Source organism: Anarhichas minor, unplaced genomic scaffold (assembly GCF_050575085.1).
Source record: "Anarhichas minor isolate MPS153535 unplaced genomic scaffold, ASM5057508v1 ptg000136l, whole genome shotgun sequence".
NCBI lineage: Eukaryota > Metazoa > Chordata > Actinopteri > Perciformes > Anarhichadidae > Anarhichas > Anarhichas minor.
Window position 1 is genome coordinate 9345598 of NW_027466582.1, and position 27446 is coordinate 9373043.

The 27446-nt window shown below is 43.1% G+C and overlaps 1 protein-coding gene across 2 annotated transcripts in view; it reads left to right on the forward strand.

The window, feature by feature from the left end:
- The window catches only part of eva1aa (eva-1 homolog A, regulator of programmed cell death a), a 64123-nt gene that overhangs the window by 33265 nt on the left and 3412 nt on the right, over positions 1-27446 (forward strand). The window contains exon 6 of one of the 2 annotated variants that reach the window (XM_076084807.1): positions 25025-25168. In XM_076084807.1, coding sequence (XP_075940922.1) covers positions 25025-25168 — 144 coding nt within the window. The remainder of the gene's footprint in view (positions 1-25024; positions 25169-27446) is intronic. The other variant, XM_076084806.1, reaches the window with a different exon arrangement.

The window sequence follows — 27446 nt, forward strand, 5'->3', positions numbered from 1 at the left end:
TTAGTTTTGCTCTAAAATCCATGAAGTGAATGTGTTTGTGTGAGTTTCTGCACTACTAAATCAACCACGCTGCCTGAAGGAGGTGTTAACCCACTTAAAACCTTAACTCTCCCTGTCTAAGTGCTATTTTAGGGGCTTTTGCAGCTTTCCAAGAATAAATAAATATAGGAAACAGCGTCTGGGGTTGGTGTTTAGGTGTACCACGCATGCAGGCATGAGTACATGTTTGATTCCCACGATGGACTTGCTATCGGCCTCTGCTTGCCGGTGATTTATAAAGCCATCAACCCTCTGAGCTCCAGCTTCTTCCTCACACACAGCCCCAGGGGTAGACTTGCTCCTGAGCAATAACACAGAAGCAAATGGCCCGGAACCTGCCATCAGTCTCCCGGCAGATCACACACACTCCGCACAGCCGCCGCTGTCAGGCTTCATTTCCATGCACTCCCCCTGGAGGAAGTCCCTATAGTTTATTTGTAGAAATAAAGTACTTCAGCCAGGAGTCCGATCACAGCTCTAAACATTTGACAGCTCTGTATTTTAACAAGAGGAAGTTTAAAACAAGTTTTCAGCAATGAGTTCTGTCTCGCAAATCATCTATAGCGTAAACTTGGAAATATTTACCCTCAGAGGAACTGTTTGGAAATGATGAATGAGCTTGCTCGGGGCACTTTCTTCAAAAGTGAGGTTCCAATATGCCCCCTTTGAAGTTTCTTTCTTGTAATGTTGCGTTGGTTACTTTGTCAAGGTTTGACCTACGCTATCTGAAGCTGCAGGAATGTATCCATCTATGTGTTTGATGGAAAAAGTCCAGTTCTGGCTGATGTTGTACGAGTAGTGTCAGTGTGTCTTTTGTCATGTGTAGGAAGCGTCCTATTTATACAGCTTGCCCAACCAGACCTCTGAGGCCTGTCCTGCAGCCCCCGCAGCATCGTCCTCCCTCTGCGTTGTGAGTGAGGAAGAGATACAGCCTGAGGGATCTCTGCATGTTATGTGTGCCTTTTGTAACATGAAGCACTGCGATAACTTTAAACGTCATTTTACAAAAATGTGATTTATGGATGTCCATGTTGATGGAATCATATCCAGAAGAATCCATCTCTGCTTCCTGTGTCAGTCCCAGACACAGACCTCCCTGTACAGAGCACAGTTCTCTTCCTCCCCTGAGAGGTATTAAGGCTTCAGACTTCATATCAAGGCCTCTCTCCTAAACTGTCCCTAGCTCGAGAGTGTTCACCGTGGTGTAACGGATCACCCTGAACAAGCCACACAGCCTCCTTTGAACCATGCAGAGAAGACTTTCAGGCGGATAAAAGCCTAATGAACAGGTCTAATTTGTTTCATCGTCTATTCCTTTAGCAATTAGGATCCTGAAGGAGCTTTTAGAGACTAAACCGCAGGCATCGACAGAGGTGTGGTCACTAAACTGTGCTACTGCTATTTATAATGGACACAATCCGAGCAGTGGAAGCTCTGGCAGCCTACATGCCGCTCTGAGGGGGCGCTGATTTAGACGTAACAGGGGAAAATAGAGGAAGATGAAGATGTAATTCAGAAACTTGAGGGTTTGGATCATCCCAATTGGTTCTGCAGACATGCACACAGATGCATACACACAAATGTAAATGCACAAAGATACTTGAGGTACACATGCGACCGCTGCAAGCCGCACACTCCTCCGACTCCCCCCGCACACATTTATGTCATTTCAGCAGAGGAGACTGTGGGGAAGATGTTTATTTTGGCCCAGTTGTGTGGAGCTGCAGTCCAGGCAGGCAGGCAGGCAGGCAGGCAGTAGCTGCAGTAGCTGGGCCCATTCTTTCTCCCTTTATAGTTCATCCTACAGCTGCAGGACCAGAAGCTAAAACACACATTTAGATTCAAATATTGTCATACACAGTCATAGATGTATGATGTTCATCAGGAAGTATCCTGAAACGGAGGACTCACTGCCATGTTTTGACAAGTGACTCTAAACGTAATGATAAAATGAGTTATCACCGTTTGGTGATAACGTCGGAGGATTCTTGCTCTGATTGCATCATTATCCAGCGTATGACCCATCCCACCCATTGGGTGATTTAACATTGTAAAATAAACCAAGAACCAGGAAAAGGTGTTTGGTCTTTGACCTGAGTGTGATCCGTGGTGTGTCTGATTTTAGTGAGTGAAGAGGAAAGCAGAAAGGAATGAAGTGGCCCCTCTGAATGCTCCCCAGCCTCGTAACACAAACCTGACTCTGCAGAAACCCTGGAATAACAGCCGCAGCTGGCACTCTCAGGAACACTGCTGCGAGAAAAAACACTCTCACGTGACCTCGGCTGACCTGCGTGTGTTGCATTAATAACGGTAATGGTTGGTTCAGCCAATGCCCTTAAAAGGCATTGAGTTAGATTGGTACGGTGTAACATCGTCTCTAAACTCTCTAAAGTAACTGGCTGAAGGTGGAAGCCACCCAGGGTGTGGTCTCCAGAGCAGGCCGTGAACAAGGAGGGAGTTTTATTTTTGGCGGGAACACACTGTTGCCGTGGTGATCTTGCTGACGCAAGAGGGTTGTGGTTACTGTGCTTTGCCAACAGGTTCAGTCAGCTGATGTCTGGCCCTGCACAGCGTCTCGTCGACTTGTGTCATCTGGTATCTGCAACATGTAGCACAGCAAACAAGCAAATAACAACAACGTGCTAAATCCCAACCTTACTTGGCCAAATGCAGTGTGGTCACACAAAATCTAGTTTAATACCCAGCCGATGTGGTCACTGGCCCTGAGGGAAAGTCTGTAAGGAGTTTAATCTGATTAAAATGCATCTTGAACCAAATGGACAAGGTGTTAAATTCCCTTTTAAGTCCTCACGGCTTCACTGACTTTTCCTTTTTTTTTGCTTTCTTTTTTTTTTCCCACTCACATGTTTGACACAGACTTTTTGGGTTTCTGTTGGCTTACTCCGTCCGCTTTAGTGTTCCCAATTTCTTTGTCCATGTCACCCTCACAACCTGCAGCCTTTCATCTCATCTGTCTTCCTTGTTTTTCTTCTGTCGCCATGCTGTCCACCATTTCCGACCCTGCAGACAGCGATAGCCTCGAGGTTAGAGCTGGAAGTTGACTGGTTCATGTCGCTGACTATATGAGGAAATATGAGTCTGGTCATTGGGAGGGATTGAGTTATGCAGATACTATTGTCACAGTGCCTTTGAGCAATCCACTGAACTCACAAAAGTGCCCTTCGTTTGTTATGTGGCAGCTCCCACATTGAACTGTATGTAACACAACCCATAGGCTTTAAATAACAGCGTAATTAACCAAAAGACATAATTCTGTTAGTTATCATAATATAATCCTTTAAAGTTGTTTTATTTAATATAATAAAATGCAACTTCGTCTAAATATCTTCACAGAACAAGTTTACCTGTTTAATTACTTTGAATTAAAGACAGCAATTTCTCCAATGCAAGAAAAAAAGAAAGGTTGAGGCTTATGAAGTGTTTAGAATTTGTACTCGTTAGCAATGCAGTCAAACGTCTAGCAAATCCTTCAGGTGAAAGAACTTTAGCAAAACTAAATGTCTGATTGCCACAGTAAAGACATTTGTTGTAACTTTTTACCTGGACACTTGGTCCTTAATCATTTTGCCTGTTTGTGTAAAATAACTTCCACAAAGCCTTTTGTCGCTCTACAGTTTCCTTAAGTGAGTTAAACGTCTTCTTCTCAGAGCTCAGTCATTTTCCTTTTCCTGCTGAGTGAGGCAGTTTGGTATCCAACACTATTCACTTTTTGTTGTGTCATGATACCAAATCTTAAAAGCGTCCTAATGAAAAAAGAAAAGCTGTAAAAGGAAACTAGGCTGTGTGCCAGCCAGATGTTTTGATTCCACCCTCTACAGACTGCTTAGTAAACACGGGGAAGCGACAACAGAGAGCTGTACTGATGCAGACAGATAACACAGGTGACCGCTGTGTGATACTGTAGGATCAGAGCCAACTTTAGTCCTCACTGAGTATGATTAACTCAATTCTAACCTTTGAGGCGTTCAACAGGCTCATCGGCTCTGTTGGCAAATGTCAAAATGTGCATCATCACCTGCAGCACAAGATAACCCCACGCAGTGATGATACAGTATCCTGTTTGGATGTGGAAGGTTTCAATGGTCCAATCAACGAGGACCAGTGGTGCAACAGAACTGAGTTAATTTACTCAAGTATACATTTCAGATACTTGTACTTTACTGGAGTGTTTTCGTTACATACTTTATACTTTGAGTTCTCTTTACTGCTGATGTTTGATACCGTTTGCAAATACTACGTTTCAATGTTGGTCTTTATCATCATCGTGCAGACGGCCTCATGACATTGCAGATAATCAATGTCTATATCCCCCCCCCCCCCCCCCCCCCCTGTTCGCCCTACTGGCTCAATACTGACCACTCACTTTGACCCGGCCTCTGTGGCACTTCTAGTGAGGCTGTAGGTCTCATTAGCACGGGTCTGTATGGGAGCGGGAGAAAGAAGGCCCCTCTGATGATCATTTTGGGGTCTGTCGCTCCGCTGCCGCTAGTTAAAGCCACTTATGTCCATGTAACCGTTCCAGCCCCCAACATAGCAGGCGCTTTGCAGAGCAGAGGAATGTTCTGCGTTTGGCTTTAGGCTGTTTGTCTGCTTTAGAAATGTTGGATAATAGGAGCACGCAGTCAAGTTAACATCCATCCAGTCACATGTATACAAACACACGCGCATAAATAGATTATACAGTACATGCACAAACTGAATGCACAAACATTGTATACACACAAACACAAACATCCCCCCCGTCCCCCCGTCCTGTGGTATTTTTTACTTGGCCTGTTTTCCCAAATGAGCAACTGCCTCTTTGTTGGGTTGGAAACTGCAAAATAAGCGAAGCTCTGGACGAGAAGTCGCTGCCAACTTTGTCGGATTTACTAAGTTGTAAACTGTGTACACTACTGTTTTTGTGTCACTGAGTCACTCTGCACTCACAGCGAAAGCTACTCTCCACTCCTTTTAGTGATCCATAGTTCTTGTTTCCGTTTGTATGTAGAGTGTGTTGAATCGTAGAGGGGGGGGGGGGGGGGGGGGGCAGACTAATGCTTTCCAGTCTGTGGCTGGTTTCAGTTTTCCTCCTGCGGTGGACAGAGGGGAGAGAGAGGAAGGGAGAGGGGAGAATTAGTGGAGGGGCGGCCTAGGGGGTGGGAACCAAGGCCAGAATTTCCCAGGGCATCTAAAGCTGGAATTATAGTTCTGCAGGATACATTTAAACATCTCTGTGGGTCCGCGCAGAGAGCGATGTTCTGGGTAACAAGAGGATTGCAGAGGAGTCAATTTTTGAAGAGATCATGTCAGTATACCATCTGGTTTCATTAATAAGCATTATAATTACATTCATTTGCATATTTTGTTGTTGTGAATGTGGTATTTCATCAATACAATTATTCAGTTTGAGTCACAGTGTGTCGTTTTTGACCACTACTGAGTAATGCTTTCAAGAGTGAGCCCACACAAGGGTGCACACGCACGGGGCAACGCAATACACATTCCTGATGGTGATGGTTTCACGCTGTTCCCGTTGACAGCCAAATAATGCCAAGAAAGGCAGGGAAGGAAACGACTGCAAGCTAGCAAACTGGATCGAAACATCGCAAGATTTAGGACGTTTAAGAAATCAAATGTTTTGAGCAGGTGAGAAAACACTAAATGTAACTTTAACTTGACAAATGTTTAAAAGATAATTTGCACAGCATTATTTCGCATGTTTCTATCAAAATTGTAGGGAACAAGAAGTGCATTCTCCAAGCACAACTTAAAGTTGTGCTTGGTTCATGCCATTGTCTATAGGTTTATGTTCACATGTATATATATACTGTATATACACTTTTTCTCTTGAATATATATTTATACTTATATTGTATATAGCTAAATGTCTATGCCTACATCCGTTCTACTTTTTTGCTGCCCTTTTTTATTCTTTATATATATATTGTCTTGTTTATTGTAAATTGGTGTTTGTACATTGAGAGCGGAGTGGAAACCGGAGACAAATTCCATGTATGCGTAAGCATACATGGCCAATAAAGCTGATTCTGATTCTGATTCTGAAGACAGGGACCATTGTATGGTGTATGAATGTCTTTCCATAACAGGTATGAATGGGCACAATGGCAAAAGTAATGTCAACAATGCATTGTACAGCTCTGAGTGTCCAACAAGCCGATTGGTTGATCCAACTTCCTGTCAGGAAAACAAAAGGAAAACCATATTCATGTTATACAATTCAATTCTCTGTCATGGAATATGTCAATATTGATATACTGTGTGTCACAATATAGTACATTTTCAAGTAAATCGACAAAGAAAACATCTGAGGATAAACAAATCAATGCACGTGAAGGAGCAGCATGTTCCAGCTCTTACACACCACACAGTCCCAGATCTCCAATCTGAGCTGAATGAAATTCTCAGGTCATTTCCTGTCGCTGCACTCTTAACTTTTTCATCTCTCTCTCTCTCTCTCCCACTCATAGCCCCCTCCTCCTCTTTCCCCTGCTCCTTCCCTCCCCTTTCTACCTCTCTGTGATTGCTCACTCACACAGCAATGGGCTGTGTAGGTGGACACTACATGTCCCTGCTTCTGTCTCTCTTTCCCCCTCTCTCTCTCTCTCTCTCTCTCTCCCTTGATCTCTCCCTCACCACCTCATTTGCTCTCCCTCGCTCTCTCCTGCTGTCACATTCCTGTTGTCTAAAGCCGGGTTTAACTTTCTCTCTCCCTGAGTGCAGGAAGGAAGGGGAAACTAAAAGAGGAGACGCATTAGAAAAGCCTTATTCTCTCTGGATGAGAAGAATCAACAGAAGAGGAAACTCTCTCCATACTTCATTTGGCTTAAAAGAAAGGGGGGGAGTCGCCATAAAGGAGCATACCTTTTTAAAGGGGCTATCCTTTTTTTTTTACTCCCTCCCTTCCTCTTTCTTTTCCTTTTTTGGGGCCATAGTCTCTCATTCTGGTCGGACACACGGTGGACTATTCACGTGAGCGCTTGTTTTTACGGCAAAGCTACTCCCAGGAGGAGGAGGAGAAGGAGGGGGCAGCGTTTGACAAGACAGACACACAAACACACGCTCAGAGAGAGAAAGTTCTAGCCTGGACACTCGGAGGATTTTCCATCCAGCAATGTGTGTGTAAGTGTCCCCTCGTCTTCTGTCTGAACACGCTTTTAAATCTCCCTGCTTTAGTCTGGCTACTTTTGCCCGTTGGTATCTGTGCTGAAATGTGTGAGTCTTGTGTTATTTAAGAAGTTGGAGCATCCCTCTTGTTTACAGTCTTAAAAGCTTTGCACTTTTAAAAAGTATTTATTTCTGCATATTGAATCTGTTATAAGATTGTTATTACCTTTTGCTTGGTGAGGAGTTTAAATGCCTCACCATGCGTTGCCCCTCAGGAATGTCCTTGTTGTTTCAGCTCACGCTGTTAAGGATGAGAACGTATGAGTGGATAAATTGGTGAGAGTGTTTGTTAATTATTTGGAAGAGTGTGTGTGTGTGTGTGTGTGTGTTGGGGAGAACATGAGGAAACAAGTGCTAAGGAGCTGAGAGGGGGACTTAACAGGTTGACTGACTGGATTAGACTCAGACAGGGAACTGTAATTTCACTTGTGGATAGATGAAGTAACAGCCGTGTGAGATCACTTAGATACAGACAATACACCTGACTAGACTGATACCTGATAACACGTCACTCAGTGTTGGTACCTTTAACAGGAACAGTGACACTTGTTTTTTTTTTTCATGCATCCTTATCTGTCTGTGTGTGTGTGTGTGTGTGTGTGTGTGTGTGTGATTCCATAGATGGTCAGTGTTTTTTCCTAACAAGCTGCTGGTAGAGAGCAGGCTCTGCTGGCAGGAGTTTGTCTCCACTGTAATTAACCACCGGGTGCATAATACAGTAAAACCAACAGTGGCTGCGAGGCGTTCGCACAATGCAAATACTGGTGCTGCACTCAGAGCAGGGTTTGAGGTCACCGAAGAGATGTCACCCAACTCCTTCCATTATCGGTTAATCTGCTGATCGTGTCTTGATTAATCTAAATTGTTTGGTCTATGAAACGTCAAAAAAGTCATGCAAGGTTGTCAATCAGCGGGGCCAGAGATGATGTCTTCAGATCTCTTGTTAATGATAATTATAAAAAAAACAGAAAAGCATTTGAGCGTTGGATTTGCTTTTTGCTTGAAAAACAGCTGAAACAATTAATCAATTAACAAATAGTTGCCCATTCATTTTTTACTGATCGACCAAAGTAGTTGGTAGTGTTGGGTGAAATGATGAAATCACAATCAGTGTCACAATCAGTGTCACATTTATCTCCAACAGTAGATATTTTTAAAATATCTGCGACTATGATATTTCCTTTCTTGTGCTGTCTTACTTTTTACATATTTGTTTAATTATTGTTTGGACAGTATAATATTCTGGGCTTCTGGACTAGAAATTAGGTGGATTGGATATTTGATCTTCTGTGTTTTTTTTTGTTGTTGTTGCAGACAAATTGATTGTTGAGCAATTGTAGATCACGAATGATTTAAATCATTTTGTAATCAATACATTTTGTTTATTGTCATATAAATGTATAAACCTGTAAACTTAACCAGGATAATCAGACTCATCCTCTCACTGTCACACAGCCGATTGGCTCCTTTGAACCAATTTGAAAACATGTTCAGTGTTAAATCCACATGCACTATCAATGTCTCTTGCAATTCAACGCGTGTTTTTCCACAGGAGCCTGCCTTGAGCTCAACACAACTGCAGGCTTACAGTAACTCCCAGCGGTGCATGCCCACCACCTTTACACACGTCAACCCTCGTAAACAGGACTGAGAAAACCAGCGAGCCGATTACACCAGACAATGGCGCAGTCAGTTCCTGGGCTCCAAAATGACAAAATTGCTCAGAATGCCTTCCAAATGGTGTGTGAGTGTGTGTTGTAAACATGTGTATACAGTAGGTCTGGGCTCCCGCTGCCCTGCTTGCGAGACTGTAAGTGTGTGAGCCTGCTGGTGTGTGTGTGCATGCGTCCACACCTACGTCTCGCTGTCAGCCAGGTTTCTCTCTAATTGACACGTAGCCGTTCCGCTGTAGCGCCAGTTTGCAGAGCCGGCCCGGTCCCTCCCAAACCACAAGGGGCTCTTTGTTTGTAATTTATGAATTAGTGTGTGGTTTGGGTTACGAGAAGAGAGGGCGGGCCAGAGGCTTGACGGCACAGGAACAGGAACAAGCCCAGCCCGCTCCAGCGCTCGTTTTGATTAGCTGGACGTTAACTCGCTTTTTGTTTATTACTCCCGATCAGCAGTCTGGATGTCCTCTGGAGATGGAGGGAGAGATTGAGATGACAGTAGAAAGGATTAATGGGGAAGATGAGCGGTCGTCTGTTTTTTTTCTTTTTCTCTCTGTTGCACCCCTTTCCCGCCACACACAGAGTTGTGACGTCATGTTTGACAATGCTGTGATGATCTGTGCAAATCTGCCTCCGGCCGTCGGATTAGGCCGGCTGCTCAGTTGTGAAAACAGAAAGTGCAGGAAGTCAGACCTCGTTGTCTCTCTGTGATCTTTAGAACTTGGCATGGCTTCATACCCTCCTGCTTGGAGAACTCTTTCTGCCATCCATTGGCTTCTTTTTACCCTTTTTCATCAAGTAGTTGTATTTACTTTGTCTGGTCTGAATGGAACCTGGTGCTGTACTAAGCTTTGGCCTGGTTCTCTCACAGAAAAGCAAAGCCCTCTTTTCTTTCCAAGCCCCATTTTTTTCTTCTCCACCCTTGGTTTGATTTTATCCTTTTTTCGTCTGTGTTTTCTGTTTTTGAAGCATGCATTCCCAATGGCTTCAACTCTCCTGAAGGAGTGTTTTCTTTTTTTCCTTCCTCCCTACTGCTCTGCCATCCTTCCTTCGGTCCTTCCTTCCTCCCTACTTCCAGAACAAATCTTTCTTTAACAAAATACAAGTCATTTTGAAGTGTATGAGGAGACAACTGGGTCTCCTGATAGCCAAAGCAGATGTGCCCCCCCCCTCCCCAATAGCTTCCTGGCAGTCTTCAGCACCAACATGCAGCTGCTTGCATGGGGTGCTGGGGCTCTCCTGTCCCCCATATCTCACCCTATACCCACCCCCACCCCCCAACATCTCAGTAATACCTATACATACCATTATCTGTGTGGCTTTGGCCCCAGACCTTTCTTCTACTGTATGTCCCCAGTGTCTCTACTCCCCAATCATAGCGGCCAGAGAGCCCCAGTCTCACTATTATACACTACAGTTCTGTGTAAGCTGACGTTACAGACTATAGTTCTGCTTCCGAAGCCCTTTGTACTTTTTAGTTCATCTACAAGAACTTTTCCTTTTCTCTTGGGCCAATTCTTTAAAACAAAAAAAACAATTTGGAAACAGTTTTCTCCTCGAGGAGCAGTGTTTTATCGCTCCTCTGATATCGGTGTTATTGCCCGGACTGGTCCTGGATGGAGGGATTTGAGGAGCCTCATAGCTGTAGGGAGTCATTTATCTGCCGGTGAGATTGTGGGGGTAAGTCCCCTGGATCAGCGGATCCTGCTACATTTTAAAAGGTCAGCGAGGTGGGAGAAGGAAAAAATGTGCACATGGAGATACGCACAGATATGAACACCTGAGGATCCAAAACACACACTTACATATAAACCCATGCGCTGCTGTGATGCGTCTTTGTAAGTTTTGTTTAATGTTGCAATGGCAAGAATTGCGTTGCATTGATAGCAAGCATATACGCTATTGATAGCTGCAGTATGCAGTTATCCAGAAAGTTTATTCAGCAGACGTTCTGCCTTTTTAGTTGCCCTTTAGCAAACTATGCTCATGCAGGGAAATTAATTTTCTCTCCATGGCCCCCTGGTCAGGGTGAAGGACGCTGCCCCTCTGTGTGTGTGTGTGTGTGTGTGTGCGCGTGTGTGTGCGCGTGTGTGTACGCGTGTGTGTGTGTCCTGCTGGCCTTAAGAAGAACCTTCACAGTAGTCCAGTTAATTAAACCGGAGCATTGCACCATGAGCAGGGCAGAAAAAAACCAGTGTAGAGGTGCATGCCAACCATGTGTGTTCATGTTAGTGTTTTGCCAAAGGTGTGTGTGTTTGCTGACTTGCCTGTCCAGTCAGGTCTGTGTGTACCAGACGTGGGTTAAAATGGATGGGTGGTGTTTGACGTATACTGGAAGTTGCGACAGCTTGAAAGTCAGAGACGGAGTAAGCATTTCTCTGACAGCTGCCCTAATGCAGTAACTACGCAAAAAAGTTTTAGTACACAATAATGCAAACAGGATTGTTCAGAGTTTTCTTTTTAGATTCATTCTTAAAATTCTGTATTTCCAAAACAAAGTGTTTAAATTAACCCAAGAAAGAAACACTTCACTAAAATCCTCATTGCATTAAATGTTAAGATGTTTTGTTTTTTGCCATCAGTGATTTGCTGAGTATGTGTTGATTCTTGCCAGCACGTATTACTGTTGGATTTGGGGGAAGGAGTAATGCTGTTTTTCTCCTCGTAGGGGACTAGCATGGAGTAGCATGTGGTGTTTCTTTACAGCCCTCCCTCACGTTCCCCTCTCCTCCCCCTCAGTTCACCCTGCCTCACTCCCATTAAACTCAATTTGTTCTGAGAGTCACTATGAGTCCAGAAACATGTGCTGCACGGGCTGAAGAATGCAAAACAACTTGATTTAGAGGAGGATTTAGTGGCATAGTGGGGAAAAAGAAAGAGCTGTTGGCTCAGAGAGGAGAGATATAAATGGAGAGAGGGAGAGACATTTATAACATACATTTCAAGATTTAATCATCAGCATATAGTTTGAATGTATAAAATGTTGTTGGCATGCTTTGGCCAACAACTTGCAGTGCTTTTTACGACCTTATTAAATTGAGAGAGAGAGAGATAGAGAGACAGTGAGAGGAGAAGAGACAGAGCACTCCTTTCATATCAACAAAGTGGTTCATGCTTTTGCTCGGTTGACTCGTTATTAGAAGTCTGGAGACTTTCAAAAAGCCCAAACACTCTTCAGCAATCCACAGAGACTTCCAATAAAGGTTGAAATGTTTAGTGGGTGCCAATTTAATGAAGAAGAGACTCTGAGTGGAGGTTTCTATCGAAACGTGTAATAAGTCCGCCCACATTTAGAAGCTTTTAATATACAGTAAACATGTGTTTTGGGTTGCTTTGCCTTAGTAATTTTATCGCTGCTGTATTTCAGGTTTTAGAAATTAGCAGACGTGCTTAATGATGTCTGTGGATTTTACAGCCAAGGGTTTTTGAATGAAGCATTAAATGACCAGCTGCAGATGTTCAGCAAGTTGTCAGATGTCTGCCAGTTGAAGAAAGAACATCTGCTGTGAAGTAAATTTGTGTAAGTGAGCACCAACTGTTTGGGGCTGAATCCCAATGCTGTCTCAACTTCAAGATTGGTAGGCAATATTTATATAATACAAATAGCTACTGGTGTTAGAAAGGAGACAAACATTTGGAGGTGGTTTACTGTTACAGGATATTGGCTTGAAGTGAAGTATAATTGTTGGTTTAGATGTTGATATTTCATTAGTACCTTATTCGTATCTTTAAAAACATTTCTGTGCTTATTTGAGCCTCAGATTAAATTCTTCCACTTGCAGTTTAGTTGCATTACAGGCTCAAATATCAAGTAGAGGAGCCTGATATCAGCCAAATGAATCAATTACCTCAGAATCTTTTAGGGTTCCTGACTGAAGACCTTTCCGTGACATTGTAGACAGCAGACGATCTGACATGGTCTCGGCATGAAGAAGCTTCACAAGGATACAAATCTGAGATTAAAGAGTCGGAAAAACACAGAGCTCAAGCAAACATGTGATGTATCATGACCTTAAATGGCCGGGGTTAGTCCACTTATCAATGTGTCCTCTGTGCAGGGCGGCCTTACTATATATTGATCTCTGATTGTTGCTTTGAGGGTCAAAGGTTATCTGCCATCAGCAGCTGATGTGTCAGTACTGTGTACCTGGCGACGGTCAGGAAGTCGTTTTGGAAGTTATCTGTTGAATGTGTCTGATGGTGTTCAAGCATCACTGATCAGTAAACCTTTGTCTGTCATTCTTGCATTAGGGTTCCACATAAATTGGTTTATAATCAGCTTGCCCCGAAAAAGAAGTTGTGGTTTTAAGGGGAGTTATAACCAGGAAGTAACCAGGCTACGTGGCTAAACGGATTAAACAAACAAGATGCAACCTAATTTAGAGATTCAGAGGTTCTGGTACGTGTATTTTTTCTTATTTTTAGACAGAGCCAGGCTAGCTGTTTCCAGTCTTTATGCTAAGCTAATCGCCTCCTGGCTCTAGTTAAACATAGTTTACAGAAACTAGAGTGGATCTTCTCATCTAGCTCTCTGCAAGAAAGCAGTCAGAGCGTTTCTCAAAATGTCAATATTCCATTGACTTTAAAGCTTTTATCATGACATATGTAACCTATTCTCTCTAATAGATTCTGAATGTTAATGTTAAAAGCAGCACTTGATAGGAATACTATTCCTCAAAGGCTTAAAAATATATTCTCACCCATTGGGATGTGTTCTAAATAGCCTGCAGGCTCTGCGCCGTAGCCTAGACCAGTACAGTAGAGCCAGGCTGGGCTGTTATTTAAAGTTCTCCCAGAGAACCCCATCACTGTGATCTCCAGCCAGAGCCCACTGATCTAGCCTCCAAACACCACCGCGGCCTCACTCTTCCTTTTCCTTCCAACCGAGGATGAAGGGATGATAAAAGGAGGGATGGAGGGAAGAAAAGGGGAGAGAAGCATTCTCTCTGGCCTTCTTTGGCATGTTCTTTTTTTCATCTTTCTTTTTTTTTACCCAGCAGGCCATCTGTTTCCTGTCTGCAACATGACACCAGCACCCGATCTGCTACTCTTGAGGTGTGTGTGTGTGCTATTGGAGGCTTTATGATTAGCTACCTAATACAGCTGGTTATTTATGTTGGTACAAAGTGGCCCATGTGCTCTCATGTGATTGAAGTCTGACATGCTTCGCCCCAAGTGTGTGGGAACCGCTGACTTGTGTATCATTGATTTATATCGAGTAATCTCATTGGCTGATGTGATGTGGTAAAGCAGCATTTTCTCGCATTGTGCCTTCTAGAGTCACGCAAATACGCTGTCTTTTTCACACTTATTTGTATGGAACAGTGTGAAATAACGTGTACTCTAATCAAGTATGTAGTACGGTAATAGTGGGTGTTTTGTCTGACCACTGTTAGGTCTTGTGAATGGGGCAGTCTCTGTTTGGATCTTGGCTTTTCTCCACTATGAACAGTAATAGAGCTGGCTGCATGAATCTGGATATTTCACTTGCTTTTTATGACAATGAAGGAGGTGTGAAAGCCATTCAGCTTAACTGTCATTTTTTTCAGTTACTGTTTAAGTGGTAAGTTGGCATCTTGGCATTAGAGAGCTTATCCTACAAATGACAAAGATCGGACTCCCCTCTCCATCAGCTAAAAGCAGCCTCAGGTCTCAGTCTGCCTTTCACTTTTTCACTCTCTTTTCCCCTTTCTCACCCTTTCAGACGGGGATTTTCCACCTCTGGGCTCACACTGAAAAGCTGGACGTCTGTCTCTGCCAGTGTGTTTGTTTTTAATCGACGTGCATAATGACGTCCGTTAGCTAAAGCGAAGCCAGACCCCCAAGTTGTGTTTGTTTAGCGAGGCCGCTGTGGATCCAGCTCTCCGTGGCCAAACCAGACATATTTTGGGATGCTACTTTTATGCAATCCCAAAATGTTGGGAGCTTGCCTGCTGAAGCAAGCAAAGACACATCAGGGCTCTGTTGTTGTCTGTGCCAGATTCACTGTAGTTTAGGCAGCATTGAAATACCGACCCAGAACGGCAAGGAGGTCGATTTCCAGCCGCTATTTTTTGAAACATTGCTTAAGCTAGTTAGCATTCTGCAAATTCAGCCACAGAGAGAGAAACAGTAGTGCTGTCAGAACAAAGGTTGCAATAACTGCACTTGATTTCTTGCATGATCAAAGTACAAAGATTTTTGAGACATACAGCTGCTATTTAGTAATGTGACAGACAACCACATGCTCCATGTTTTGATCACAAGATTTCATTAGCCTAATAATGAAGAAAGTCTGTCAGTGTTAATATGACAGATGCCCTATAAAGGTCAGTGCTGATTCCTTCATGGGTGGTCCTCCAGCTTCTGAGAATCATTTTAGTGTGAACTCTGGCTCGTCAGATGTTGGCATATCCTAGACCCTGCATGCATGAAATGTTACAGTGAAATTATTGTGGCATAACAAAGTACTGTGGCTCTGTTTGAATGTAACAAAATCCACTCTACAGCAACTCTAAAGCTCACTACTTAACGTGTTATATCTCGTTTGTTTCATCCATGAAAAAACAAAGTGAAACTGTTAACTCGCCATATTACAGCGGGTTAAATGCTGGACGATTTCTTCGCAGGGAGTCTCCGCTTGTTCCCTGCAACAGCCAATCTAAACTCTCAGCAAGAAATGACGTACACTTATTTCCTAAAATGTCAAGCTACTGCTATATATTTGGGTCTGCCTGTCCCTCATATGTCTCCTTTCCTAGTGTCATTTGTAATCCTCAAGTACGTAATAAGTATAATACTTTCGGACATAAATATAAATATTTCAGACTATATGTTTTAAAGCTGATTGGTCTGCAAAGTCATCATTTTTTTCCTCCCTCCTCTTTCCATCCCTCCCACTCTGACTTCCTATCTTCTTCTGTCTCGGGGTTGAATATAGTATGTGCTGAAAAGGTGTTCTGTGTAATGCATGTGAGACTTAAAGTGTCAAGTGTTGACCCGTGTGCCAGTGTATGCTTGTGTGAGTCTGTTTTATGTCAAAGCGGCACCGAAACCCCCCGCAGCAAAGAGACACAACCATCGCAGATCAAATAGCATTTCTTAACTCCGTAAGCCACAGTTGGCCCATTGTCGGAAGGGTTCTGCATCTGTTTGATACCGTAAAGATTTAGAGCACAGCTGGAATGAAAATACTGCCGTCTGGGGATCGAGGAGAGAGATCTTCTCAGCTGCGACAAGGGGTTGACTTCTGTTGGGTAGAAAGTTATTAGTCGCTGTCTTCAGGGTTGTAATGATAAAGAAGGGTAGATAAAGCTACTCTATCAGCCTATCCTTTCGCCCCTCTGCTTTTTTGTCATGCTTACATCTACATGTATAGATGTATTGCACATTCTCTTTTTCACAATGATCAGGGATATTTCAGAATGAAGAAAAAGTTGATGTTTTATAACCAATAGATGAGGTAACTAGATAGAGGCAACTGTGAAGTTAGCTCTTTGCAACCTCTTTCCCTATTAAGGAGAATGGGACACAACTAATGCATGAATGTTGCTCGGATCACCAAAAAGTAACAGCTCTACTAGGAACAGAGCTATTGATATGACTGTTGATGCAGCCCCTTTCGGACGCATGTCCCTCCACTTATCTCTGATTCATTTGTCTGGTTGAATTGCCCTCTGCTGCATCACCCGGATCCGCCTCAGCTCCACCGACGATCCACCTCTTTGCCCATTTTCGTATTAGCTATAAGTTAAGCTGCGTCGTCACTGCCAAGATGGCGACGGCTGGGTCCCATCTACTTTGAGCTCAACAGCGGATCTTCAGAAACCTATGGGTGACGTCACAGAGACTATGTCAATACTTAATAAAGTCTATGATTCTTGCAGACAAGGATAAAGCATCACGTTTAGCAACTCATTCACTGATTCTTACCAGAAATAACAAAGTACGGGTTTGATAACGCCCTTAATTCCCGTGTTGTTTGAGTGATTTGATGATCACTCTGTGTTCACAGGATACAAAGGTCTCAGTGGTCACAAACCAAACAGTTCTAGAATTTGCAAAGGAAACTGAGGGGCAATACAGTTTGAAGCCACTAACAGGTGTATAGTTTGCGTAAATCCTCATGGGTGATGAATTTGAGAGGAGGTCAGTGTTTTGTATGCTTTTACCCTCCACTGCAGCTCTGGCTGCACGTTTGACATGTGTGTTTCCATGTGCTTGTACAGGATATTCAATCAAGACTTAAAGACTTTCGAGGTGGTTTGTAATGTCTTAACTCTGTTAGCTCAGTTTCATTATCTAATCACAGCCGTGTAGTTACGGACTGCAGGATCTCTGATGTCCCTCCGGCACTTCAGCCGCGGCAGCAGGTGTTTGTTTTAAAGACTGGTGTAAAAGTGTCTCTGGCAGCTTCTGTGTCTATCACTCCTCTCGTATGGACATGCATCTGCATCTGTTGTGGCTCAAGCTGTTTTAAGACCATGGCTAAGTTGACAGGGGCAGAAGAAGGAGACAGGACACAGAGTGGATGTAGCAGCAAATATAGACATGAGGACAAACGGATAACCAGCTGTACCCGAAATGTCTCAAATGCTAAAGCTTTGGGCCACATTGGACACATGCATTTCCAAAACTGGAGATATATCATCATCTATGGACCCAATGAGTCTACGGCTGGCAATATAATCGCAACAAGCAGTGTGTTTTTGTAAGAAACCAATTTAGAACATTATATGTATTCAGTGCTCCTGTGTGCCAAGAAACCCAAGCTTTAAGGGAAGAAAGGAAATGTTTATGGAGGTTATTATTCTCTCTACTCTCATCTGTTCTCTCCTCTCTCGATCACAAACAGCTGCTCAGTGTAGCCTGTGATAGCACCCGCCTACTAAAGTCTATTTTCGGAGTTGGTTCTATTAATAGCCCCTAGCAGAGTAAAGTCAAAAGTCTGCTCAGAAGGGACAAGTTCGGTCCAGTGTAGGGCTGGCTATCAAACCTTTTTATTTAGGAGAAGTTCTTGAATAGCTGCTTATCTTTAGACAGCATTGGCTTCTTTGGCAAATTCTAAAATTATAATTTTTGTTGGCATTATCAACAAAAATCTCAAACAATACCTGGCTGAAGTCCAGTGTTGAAATAGAAGACTAAACAGAAGGTGAAGGGTAATATGCATGCGTGTCTGCACTAAGGCCGATGACAGACTCAGGCTGACCTAGACCTCACCGTCTTTATCTCTGTCCAGGCCTGACTGCTAATATGGCCCAGCACCTTGTCAACACACAGAGAGAAAAGAAACATGCCTCCCTTTCTCATACACGTGCGAACACGCCAACTCCCACACACTACATAGGGTTTCTCTGTGGAAGAGTTAAGGTATAACTTAGTCCGCATGCTACTGTGATTCACCCTCACTTAGGGCTCGTCTAATTACCTGACAATGACAAGACTCAGAAGCACTTATGATGGACAAACGCTGTATGAGGCAGGTGGTAGTGTTTTACCAAAATGGTAAAGAGTGTGCATCAAATCATAGAGCATGTAATGACACACACATGCTAAAACTATCCCTGCTGTGTTATTTTGTTGTCCTCCGTCATTTCTCACAATGCCTTCTAATCTAATCTAATCATTTCTGGTGTTTACTGAAAAGCCAATGGGTCATGGAGGGGCTCTTACACGTGTCACTCTGACGTCATACTCTTATTGCCTCAACTCAACAAGTGTGCGTATTGTACATTCAATATAGTGGGATTTCCTATTTAAAACGTTTTAAATAAACTTCAGGGACATTCCAAATACACCAGGGATGCATGTTGCAACGCCTCAACCGTGCTATTGCCTCTCTATTAACTTCTTTAATGGAGTTAGTTTTCTCAGAGAGGCCCATTCATGAAGTTAGGTGCAGACCTCGGTGAACTCTCCGTTATTGGATGGAGCGAAGTGGATCTTGCTCCACAGGCATCTCTGATAACATTTTGGAGCTTTTTGGTTTATCCATTTTTGACTTCTCGTTTAATGTTGTTTTTTGAAGTTTGTTTGTAAAATGTAGGTTCAGTATTAAACGTTGGAACACATATAATGTAATAAAAACTAGACTGATCCCAAAGCGTTCCGCCATACTCGCAGCCTTCTTTATTTAGTGGTGCTTGGTGCCATGTTGTGACTTAAAAACAGGACATTGGTCAGGTGGTGACGTCATGAATTGTTAAGTTTTGATGGATGTAAGTAAACCTTGAGTTTATCACAGTATCAATTTGTGCTTCAGCTCAGTTTTGAAGGCGCGTATATCTTGAGAGGGGGCTACTTTTAGCTAGTCATAGGTTATCTGTCACCAAAACGCCAGACATTCCTCGGGTCCCAGTAGATTTTAAGTGTTGATTTTATAAACTGCCGTGTGCGACCAGCTGTTGCTGTCTGCTAAAGATAGCACCATTGTTTAGATCAGCCGTGACATATGTTGGAACATGCTTGTTGAATGTTGCTGACTTTATTTCTGGCGTGATTGTGTATAGACAGATTCTGCCACTAGCTGTTCCTCTCCCTCTGTTCCATGTCAGCAACAACAAATGACAATCTCTGTCATTTCACAACCTCAGCAGCTCTCTCTCTCACCCAATCAAAAACCCAGCATCCCATTACCTCACAACTCTGATATGAAGGAGTGACTTAGGCGAGCGCGTGAATTTGATGATTCAGCGTTGGTCACATCCTTGTTGACCCAATGGAACACCAGATAATGAAGAGGCAGTGCTGACTTCGACAGTGCTCCCACCTCTCCCACGTCCAGCCGATATAGACGTGGAAACACAAACATTAGAACCATCTGAGGGTGGCAGAGATCAAGTCTAGCCAACACAGAAATACCCTGATTTCTTTTAAAAGAAGCAGATTGGTGAAGAAATAATTTTATGTCTCAGATGAGCCTAACAGTTGAGCAGTTGTCAGAAAAGTGTGCTGGGCTCAAGAGAAGCTCCAGGTATTGATTATGACAAGCATTCAGGCTGTGAACAGTAGAATCGGACAAGCTGACCATGGTAGGTGCAGGCGAACAAAATTGCCATGATTAGGTTGGATTCACTGATGATGAAAATCGAGGAGACAATGGATGTGTATTTGTGTAAAGTGATTATCACACTCAAACCCTCCTCTTTGTGCATGTTTCAAACCGGGCTGGAGGTTGCGGATATTATCAGAAGTGAAGACATCAGTCGGATTCTTGTCTGCGTGGGGTCTGAGGGGGCAGCTCCGCAACTGAGGGATTTTCTCACTGATTGTTATGACCCCGCACTGTCAACAGAGCATCTATTCCTGTCTCTGCATCCACGTTAAAGACGCCAACTGTGTGCGCGTGTGTGAGGAGTGTTTTTAAATAGCCAAAACAGCTGGGATTTTGTAGTCTCACTGCCGATTGTGGTGACGTGAGAGTGATTACGTTCACTGCCCGTGCTGTGGCATCTGTACGTGTGTTTGTGTGTATGTGTGTTGCATTTGTGGGTGTCTCACAGCAGAGTGATGTGTGTTATCCATTAACGTAAATGGGGGAAAAAATCTGAATGTAGGGCAGGGGGCTCAGGGAGGCAGGATGGGGGGTTTGAGCTCTCTCTCCATCCTGGAATGTACTCCCGACCTTCACTAACCCGACTCTGGATGCTGTTAGACTATGTCACCATCCAGCTATGTCTTGCTTCAGTAGAATATACCTGTATTATATTAAAGAACACTGCATGAGCACAAGCCTCTTTAGCAGACGGAGCTTGTCACAAGAAGCTCCTGCCAACTAAGGGCTTTTCTAGCCGGCATTAAATCCACGCTGACTTGATTTCTTGAGACCGCTGATTTGATTACGCATTCATGCATCTGAGCCAAAAAACATAAGCTGAACTTTTCCTGGATCTCCAGACTTTGAGACTTGGTTCTCATAACTTTCTATAAAGGTTCTCCAGTTTTCCACGAGTGGCCTTAGATGGGCTCCAGAAGTGCTTATGGGGTGGATTAGGCGTCTTGCTAAAGGAGAGTTTGCTTACTGGTAACATTCCCAACTTATATTCATTGTCTGTCTATAGATTTTAAAAGACAACTTCGTCATTTTATAAATGTGACCGCTTGAAATTTATGAGACAAGTATGTTAAAATATCATCCAATATAAAACGTATGGCATGTTTTTGGGAAAATTGTCGACTGTCATGTAAATTAGATTAGTTTATAGCTTATGGGATAAAACTCTCAAAACCACTGGTATGCTCCTTTAAGCCTCCTATTAAGGTTACCACAGTCCCAGTGTATGTTGTAACTCTCTAGCAGACACACACACACACACACACTCGCAACAAAAGCTAATAAAGTAGTAGAGAAGGTTAGATGCCCACACTAACATCAAAATGGAGCAGAACCAGAAAAAAAACCCACAGCCCAGACCACCAGTCCCTTGATAGAGTTCACATTACAAAGTCTACTTTGCATAGACGAGACGAGACTGAGTGTGTTAATCATGTGCTATGGCACGCATGCAATTAGACATGCAGCCATTCATTTTCGCAGTGTGAGGTCGGGGTAGTGCATTCATTTGTGGGAAGATAAACATGACGGTGACGCCTCAGGTTGGCTCAGGTCAGGGAGGTTTGTATATCTCTGTGCCACTCACACGTTCACGTCCATGTACTGTGCCATCCACATCTAAGTCCACAATTGTATCTACATATACAATATACAATCCATCTCTTGCTTGTAAGGCTGTCAAACAAACCCAATCAGCTACTGTCAGCCGGATACTGTTAGAGTGTTACGCTGAGTGTTCAAGAAAAAGAGAGAAGAAGAATGCAATCTCAACACCTACAGCTTCTGCCCTATTCACCTTGCATGTTGCTCTGCAGGAAAGCCATTAGCTCGGTAAAAAGTGGTTGTGTGTGTGTGTGTGTGTGTGTGGGTCGATGGGCTTGTGAATGTGAGCTTGCAGATATCTGCATGCCGGTCTGTCTGGTGTCTGAGTGGGAGACAGGAGAAAGAGCTAGAATAGAATACATTTTGTGAGTCTAAGTGTGTCTATAAACAGTGATTTGAATTCTCGAGGCATTGCCTTTGTGTGTGTGTGGTTGTGTGTGTGTGTGTATCAAGTGCTTGTTGGGTCTCTGACAGCGCTTTAATGTTGTAGATTAAGTAGACTCTGGTTGTGTGCTGATTGAAACCAGACGTTTTTGCTCAGACACATGCCCACATATGCCAGCACATTGTTTCAATGCCCTTTAAAAAAACAAAAAAAAAAAATGCTATATATCCCTTTAGGAGAAACGTATTACCCACAGTGTGATATATTTTTTATCTGATTTGGAACAATCATCTCCTGTCATAAGTGTGTGTTGTTCACCCTATTTTACAGTTCCTCACACACTCCTTTTCTCTCCTTTGTCTTTTATGAATGTGCAGTACATCTCGATCAGTTGCACGTAATTCTTGATTCACCCAAGATAGAGAATGATTTAGATGAGTGCCACCACATTGAGACTTAAGCTCACAGAAAAGTCGTAGTGGCTGTCTTTATTCGGGCCAAAATCTCAGAGAACTAAAGCAGAACAAGCATTAAAGAATGCCCTAAAACATTGACCCAGGTCTGATCTCATCTCGGATTTAGCATTGTTTAATATTGAACCCCTCTGGCGCATAGGGCTTTGTCCCAACTGGGTTCTGCATCGGTCAGCACATGGCCCACAAACATATGCACATACAGACATGCACACACACACACACACGCGCGCGCTCTGGCCTGCAGAGCCCAGTGAAAACAAAGCTGGGCTCTGCCAGTGTAAACACGGCCCATTGTTACGGGCACGTTACGGGTCTTTCCCGCCTCGTATCTTCGCTCCCCGTGGCGGTCCAGGGCCAAGAGGTACAGCGCTGGCACCGCTCCCGTTTAGTCGAGTTATATTGAGACTCATTTGCCATGCGTTTATGTGACCATGTCATTATAATGCAGGCTGTAGAGTGTGATTTATGTCCTTGGTTTCTCTCCCTTGCACTCCTCTTTCTCTCTTTTACTCTTTCAGATGTTACTGCTTGGCTCCTTAAGTGTGGTTTGCGGCCGTTTGCTTCGAGGGCTTTTAGCTTTTTAACAATTACTTTTTAGACGAGCAGCAGTCAATTCACTATAATGCACCAGCTTCTGCCAGCAAAGTAAGACCATAGACAACATGGGAAATGGCTGTTTAGAAGGATAGATATGTAAAATGTTAAATAAGTGTGTTGGACTGTGTGTATACAATGCATGCGCGTGTATGTGCATGTATCAGGTGGCCTTTAAGTGTTTGAGCTTGTGTATCTCAATTATATGTCCCTTAATTAATTGTGTTAAAATGTGAAAGAGTGTGCGGCGCATCATGGCGTTTATCAGCTGTGACCCTGGGCCACATGTGCAGCCAATTAGGGCCAATCAGAAGGCTGTAATCAGGGCGTGGTGTGGGGATGGTGGCAGCGGGGGAGTTTTAAGACCCATGATTAGTGTGTCAGACTGATGAGGAAGGACAGGGGAAGCTGCCGGGCCCAATCCCATTTCTTCATTCCTCTGCGTTCTTCACTTCCACATATGGAGCAGCTTTGTTTATTCAGTTTCTGCCAACCAGATCTGAATAAAATGAGGTTTCAAATTCTTGTGTTTTTAACCTATTTAGGCAACAGATTGGTGTGGTTTGCCACATGAGATGATGCAATTACAGAAAGGTATTTAAATGTAAGAGTATAGCTTTCTACAGCTGGCAACTCACCTAACACTATATGATCTTCTCCTGATGCAGTATGGTGAGCCCATCAATCTCCTGCTATTTCGCTGATAGGCGCTAGGAAAGCAAAGGCTGGAACCAGATTCACCAGCTATTTGAAGTCTGTCAGCTATTTGAAGTCGTCCTCCTCTCACATGTGCATTGCTCCATAAAGCTGTCTGTGTATTGTACGATATGGTTGATGTACGGCAAAATTAATTTGAGAGTACAGTACTACTTTTGTGTCTTTGTAAGGCAATTACTGCTATCATTGGCTGCACCACAGTGAAAGAAAAATGTTCGCAACTTTATGAAGTCAGTGGTTTAAGGAATACATTACTCAACGCAGTTAGATCATGCAGTGTTGGCACTATATATAGACGCAGCTGTAATTCTTACGTGTGTGAGGGAAGGACTCCCATTTACGCAGCAATATGGCAATCAAATGGGGAGTTACAACTTTTATAACACTGCTGTGCACTTGCCATACACTTAAATTGCAGTATTAACATTTGCACAAACCACAACTGCCTCAAGATCCTCTCTTTGGTACCAAAAGGCCACAGAAAACTAATTATGCAAGATGCAATAGAGCCCAAGGCATGAATGGTTAGTTGATGTACAACAACTTTTACAGCTGCAATAACCTCTGTCATTGTTTTTTCATGAATGCTAGCTAGCTAGCCATGTAGGAAGATGACTTCTTCCTAGCTTAGGTACAGGTGTACCACACAGCAACATCTATCTAGTCCCCATTTTTAAACTGCTCAGTGATGGCTGTTGTCATATCTGTGCATTTTACTCCTCACCAATCTAAAACACAAACACTGTATGTCATGATCTGCAGGATAAATGTCAGTAATTTTCCTATTAAAGTCTTTTCATCATAGCTTGTATTTGAAAAACAATCTTGCAATGTATCCAGGCCACAAGTAGTTTCCAGTGGAGGGAGCTTTGTGAGGTTGCTCCGCTTCTTCCTGCACTTTCATTGACTCTTGGTCCAGCATAGCTTTCGGGAAATCAGAGTGCAAGTTCAGAAGGAGTGAGTGTGAATCACGTCCATCAGGCTGTCTCATTCATAGCTCCTTACGCCTACATTCACAATATACAGCCGATGAAATATAGACGATACAGCTATGTGCACACGAGGGAGGAGAAGGCCTCCCCAAGAGGCAAAAAAATGATTGCAAGTTTTTAAATATTTACAGACTTAACTGCTTGTACTGATACATCTAAGATAAACAAATATAAGCAGATCATTTTTGCCTAGCTCTCTGCAGAACTGCAATAGAAACGACTGCTATACGTGTCCTTTACAAATCGCCTAATTATCCTCGTTGTGTGTTTCTTTGATTCCCTTGTCCCCAAACTCCCCTCCTTTGCTCCACCTATCCTTCTCTTTGAAGTCCCAAAGAAGTTGCTGCAGGAGCACGGACCCAGACCGCCGGTGTACTCTCCTCCACCCAGCGCCCATGACCCCAACATAGTGGGAGACAGCCCTCCGGAGGGGAGCTCAGTCAAAAGCTCTGACGCTGTTCCAGGTGAGCAAAGTGAGGAACACATAAGCTTTTTCACTCTCGCACATACTCACGGCCTCCCATGGAGAGCAGTTAACACTAAACAGTCCCAAGGCCTCCCAGGCATCAAAAGAAACAGTATTTCAGGTCTCAAGTCAGGGCATATATGTATATTTAAAGTCACACGGGTTCAAATGTTTCCATATGTATCCAACCAGAGCCATCAGTTTGGACCATTTATGATCATTGGTCTTAGAAATATACTGCTTTCCAAGAGCCAATGATGTGACCACTATATAAATCAGTCTGCTGTGCTATCTAACTCCCATAAAGAGAAAGAGGGAGAAGACAATGAAATGAAAGAGAGGAAAAAAAAGAGACGCCAGCAAGGAAGGAAACTTGAACAGAGCTTTATTCATGAGGGATGGTGGCCTGCGTCCAGCACGCTAATTACTCTGCTCAGCGACCGGCACTGTACTGATTAGGAGGATAGACGGATGAATGAGGAGCTAAGAGAGGGAGCGGACACGACATGTGTGCTGTGACGCATGAATGGCTTCCCTTCCTTGCACCGGCTTCAAAAACTGCACTGAAAGCTCATCTAGAAAAACCTGTTTCCATCCCTGATGCACCGAACAAGAAACATTAAACTGTAAATATATTATATTAAACTGTAAATATAGGTATCCTGATCGTCTCATTTCTCTTTGTTTATTTTCAACTGGACAGATTCGATCTTTCTGCTTGACCGACATGTTGTCAGTATACAAAACAGCTGGATCACCATTTTCACAACATACTTCTTAAGGGAATAGGTCGACATTTTGGCAAATACACTTTCTTTCCCAGAAGTCATAAAACTTAAATTCTTGATTTTTCCCCTTCTCTTTTTACTTAACTCTCATGTGTTTCTCCATTATATGTATTTAGGTTGCTGCTTGTTTTTATGAGAACAATTTAATATTGCTTTGTGAGGCTTTACATTGGGTGAATTATTCAAGCCAGGTTTGTCATGGTAGCATCATCATATCAAATGGAAATGTTCTATCTGCCTGTATTTTCAGCCTGACTTGTTTGTGTCTTTGGAAACTTTAGGATCTTGTCTAGAATTTAAAATAACTTGTGAATTCGAACACCACTTGGCAGGACAGGACCATGTTGTAGAGATGAACCCACCCGTTAGAAGGGTAAAATAGGTTAAAGTTGTAAACCACAGGTTTTATTGTCTCCATATTTGGTCTGCTCGTTGCCATGTGGTGTTTCTACACTGCAATTCCCAGAGATCATTTGGCCACGATGGTGTTTTCTTTTTACTGGAATTTTCTTTCAGTGAAGTCCTGTATTTTGTTTTTGTCCCTTCTGCGATGATGCCAGTTGCAACTGGTCCTAACTACCCGGTTCCCCCTTGTGTCTGTTCTTAACACACATCTGTTGCTGATGCCGAAAACAAAGAAATACTGTATATCACTCTCTGATTGAGACACATCATGTTTGGGTTCAAGGATTTATAATTGTTAAAATGTCATTGAATTGTTATTGTTAAATAAATGTATTATGAATAATGATTTCACCTGAAGACATCATGATGAAAGTATTTCATCATTATATATTCGTTTTTTCTAGCACTGCTAGTGTTTTCGATTGACAATTTTCCTATTTTTACATGTGTCATTTGTGGTCTGTTGGTTGAATGTTAGCCGATGTGTGCGCCACAGCAGTGGGTCCAGGTGAAAACATTTACCTCCTCAGTGAGCAATTCCCGTCTAAACTGCATTTATCAGATAAAGAGAGCCTGACACACCAAAGACACTCTGCAATTAGAGGTCATTGGTGTGTGTGTGTGACAGTTCACCGAAGCAAGCTCACCTACAGTAACAACAAAATAAAGCATGTGAATATGACTATGCACACAGAGTTAAGGCTTAGGTCGTTGAAGGCTTCTGTTCATGTTAAACACTTCTTCAGGTTAACTGGATGCGACTACCCCAAGAAAAATCTGTTTAAATCTAAGTGATCAAACCACTCTGCTGATCTCAATTCCTCGACTTTTGCATACAAACACAGAAGCCAGCGTGTAAACACAGAGAGAAGTCCTACTGTGATGAACATCCAGAGGAGGAAACAGTTGTTCTCATCTATAAATAGATTGTTTTCTGAGATTTTAGGGAAGCTTTTGAAATGTTGCCAAAGTGCAAACTTTTCCCATGTGGTTGTATTGTTTCCTTAGACATGAGTCAGAATGAGTTTGACAGAAGCGGATATTGTGTTATCTTCTGAATCACACAACTCTCTGTGAACACATGTGTGTGTT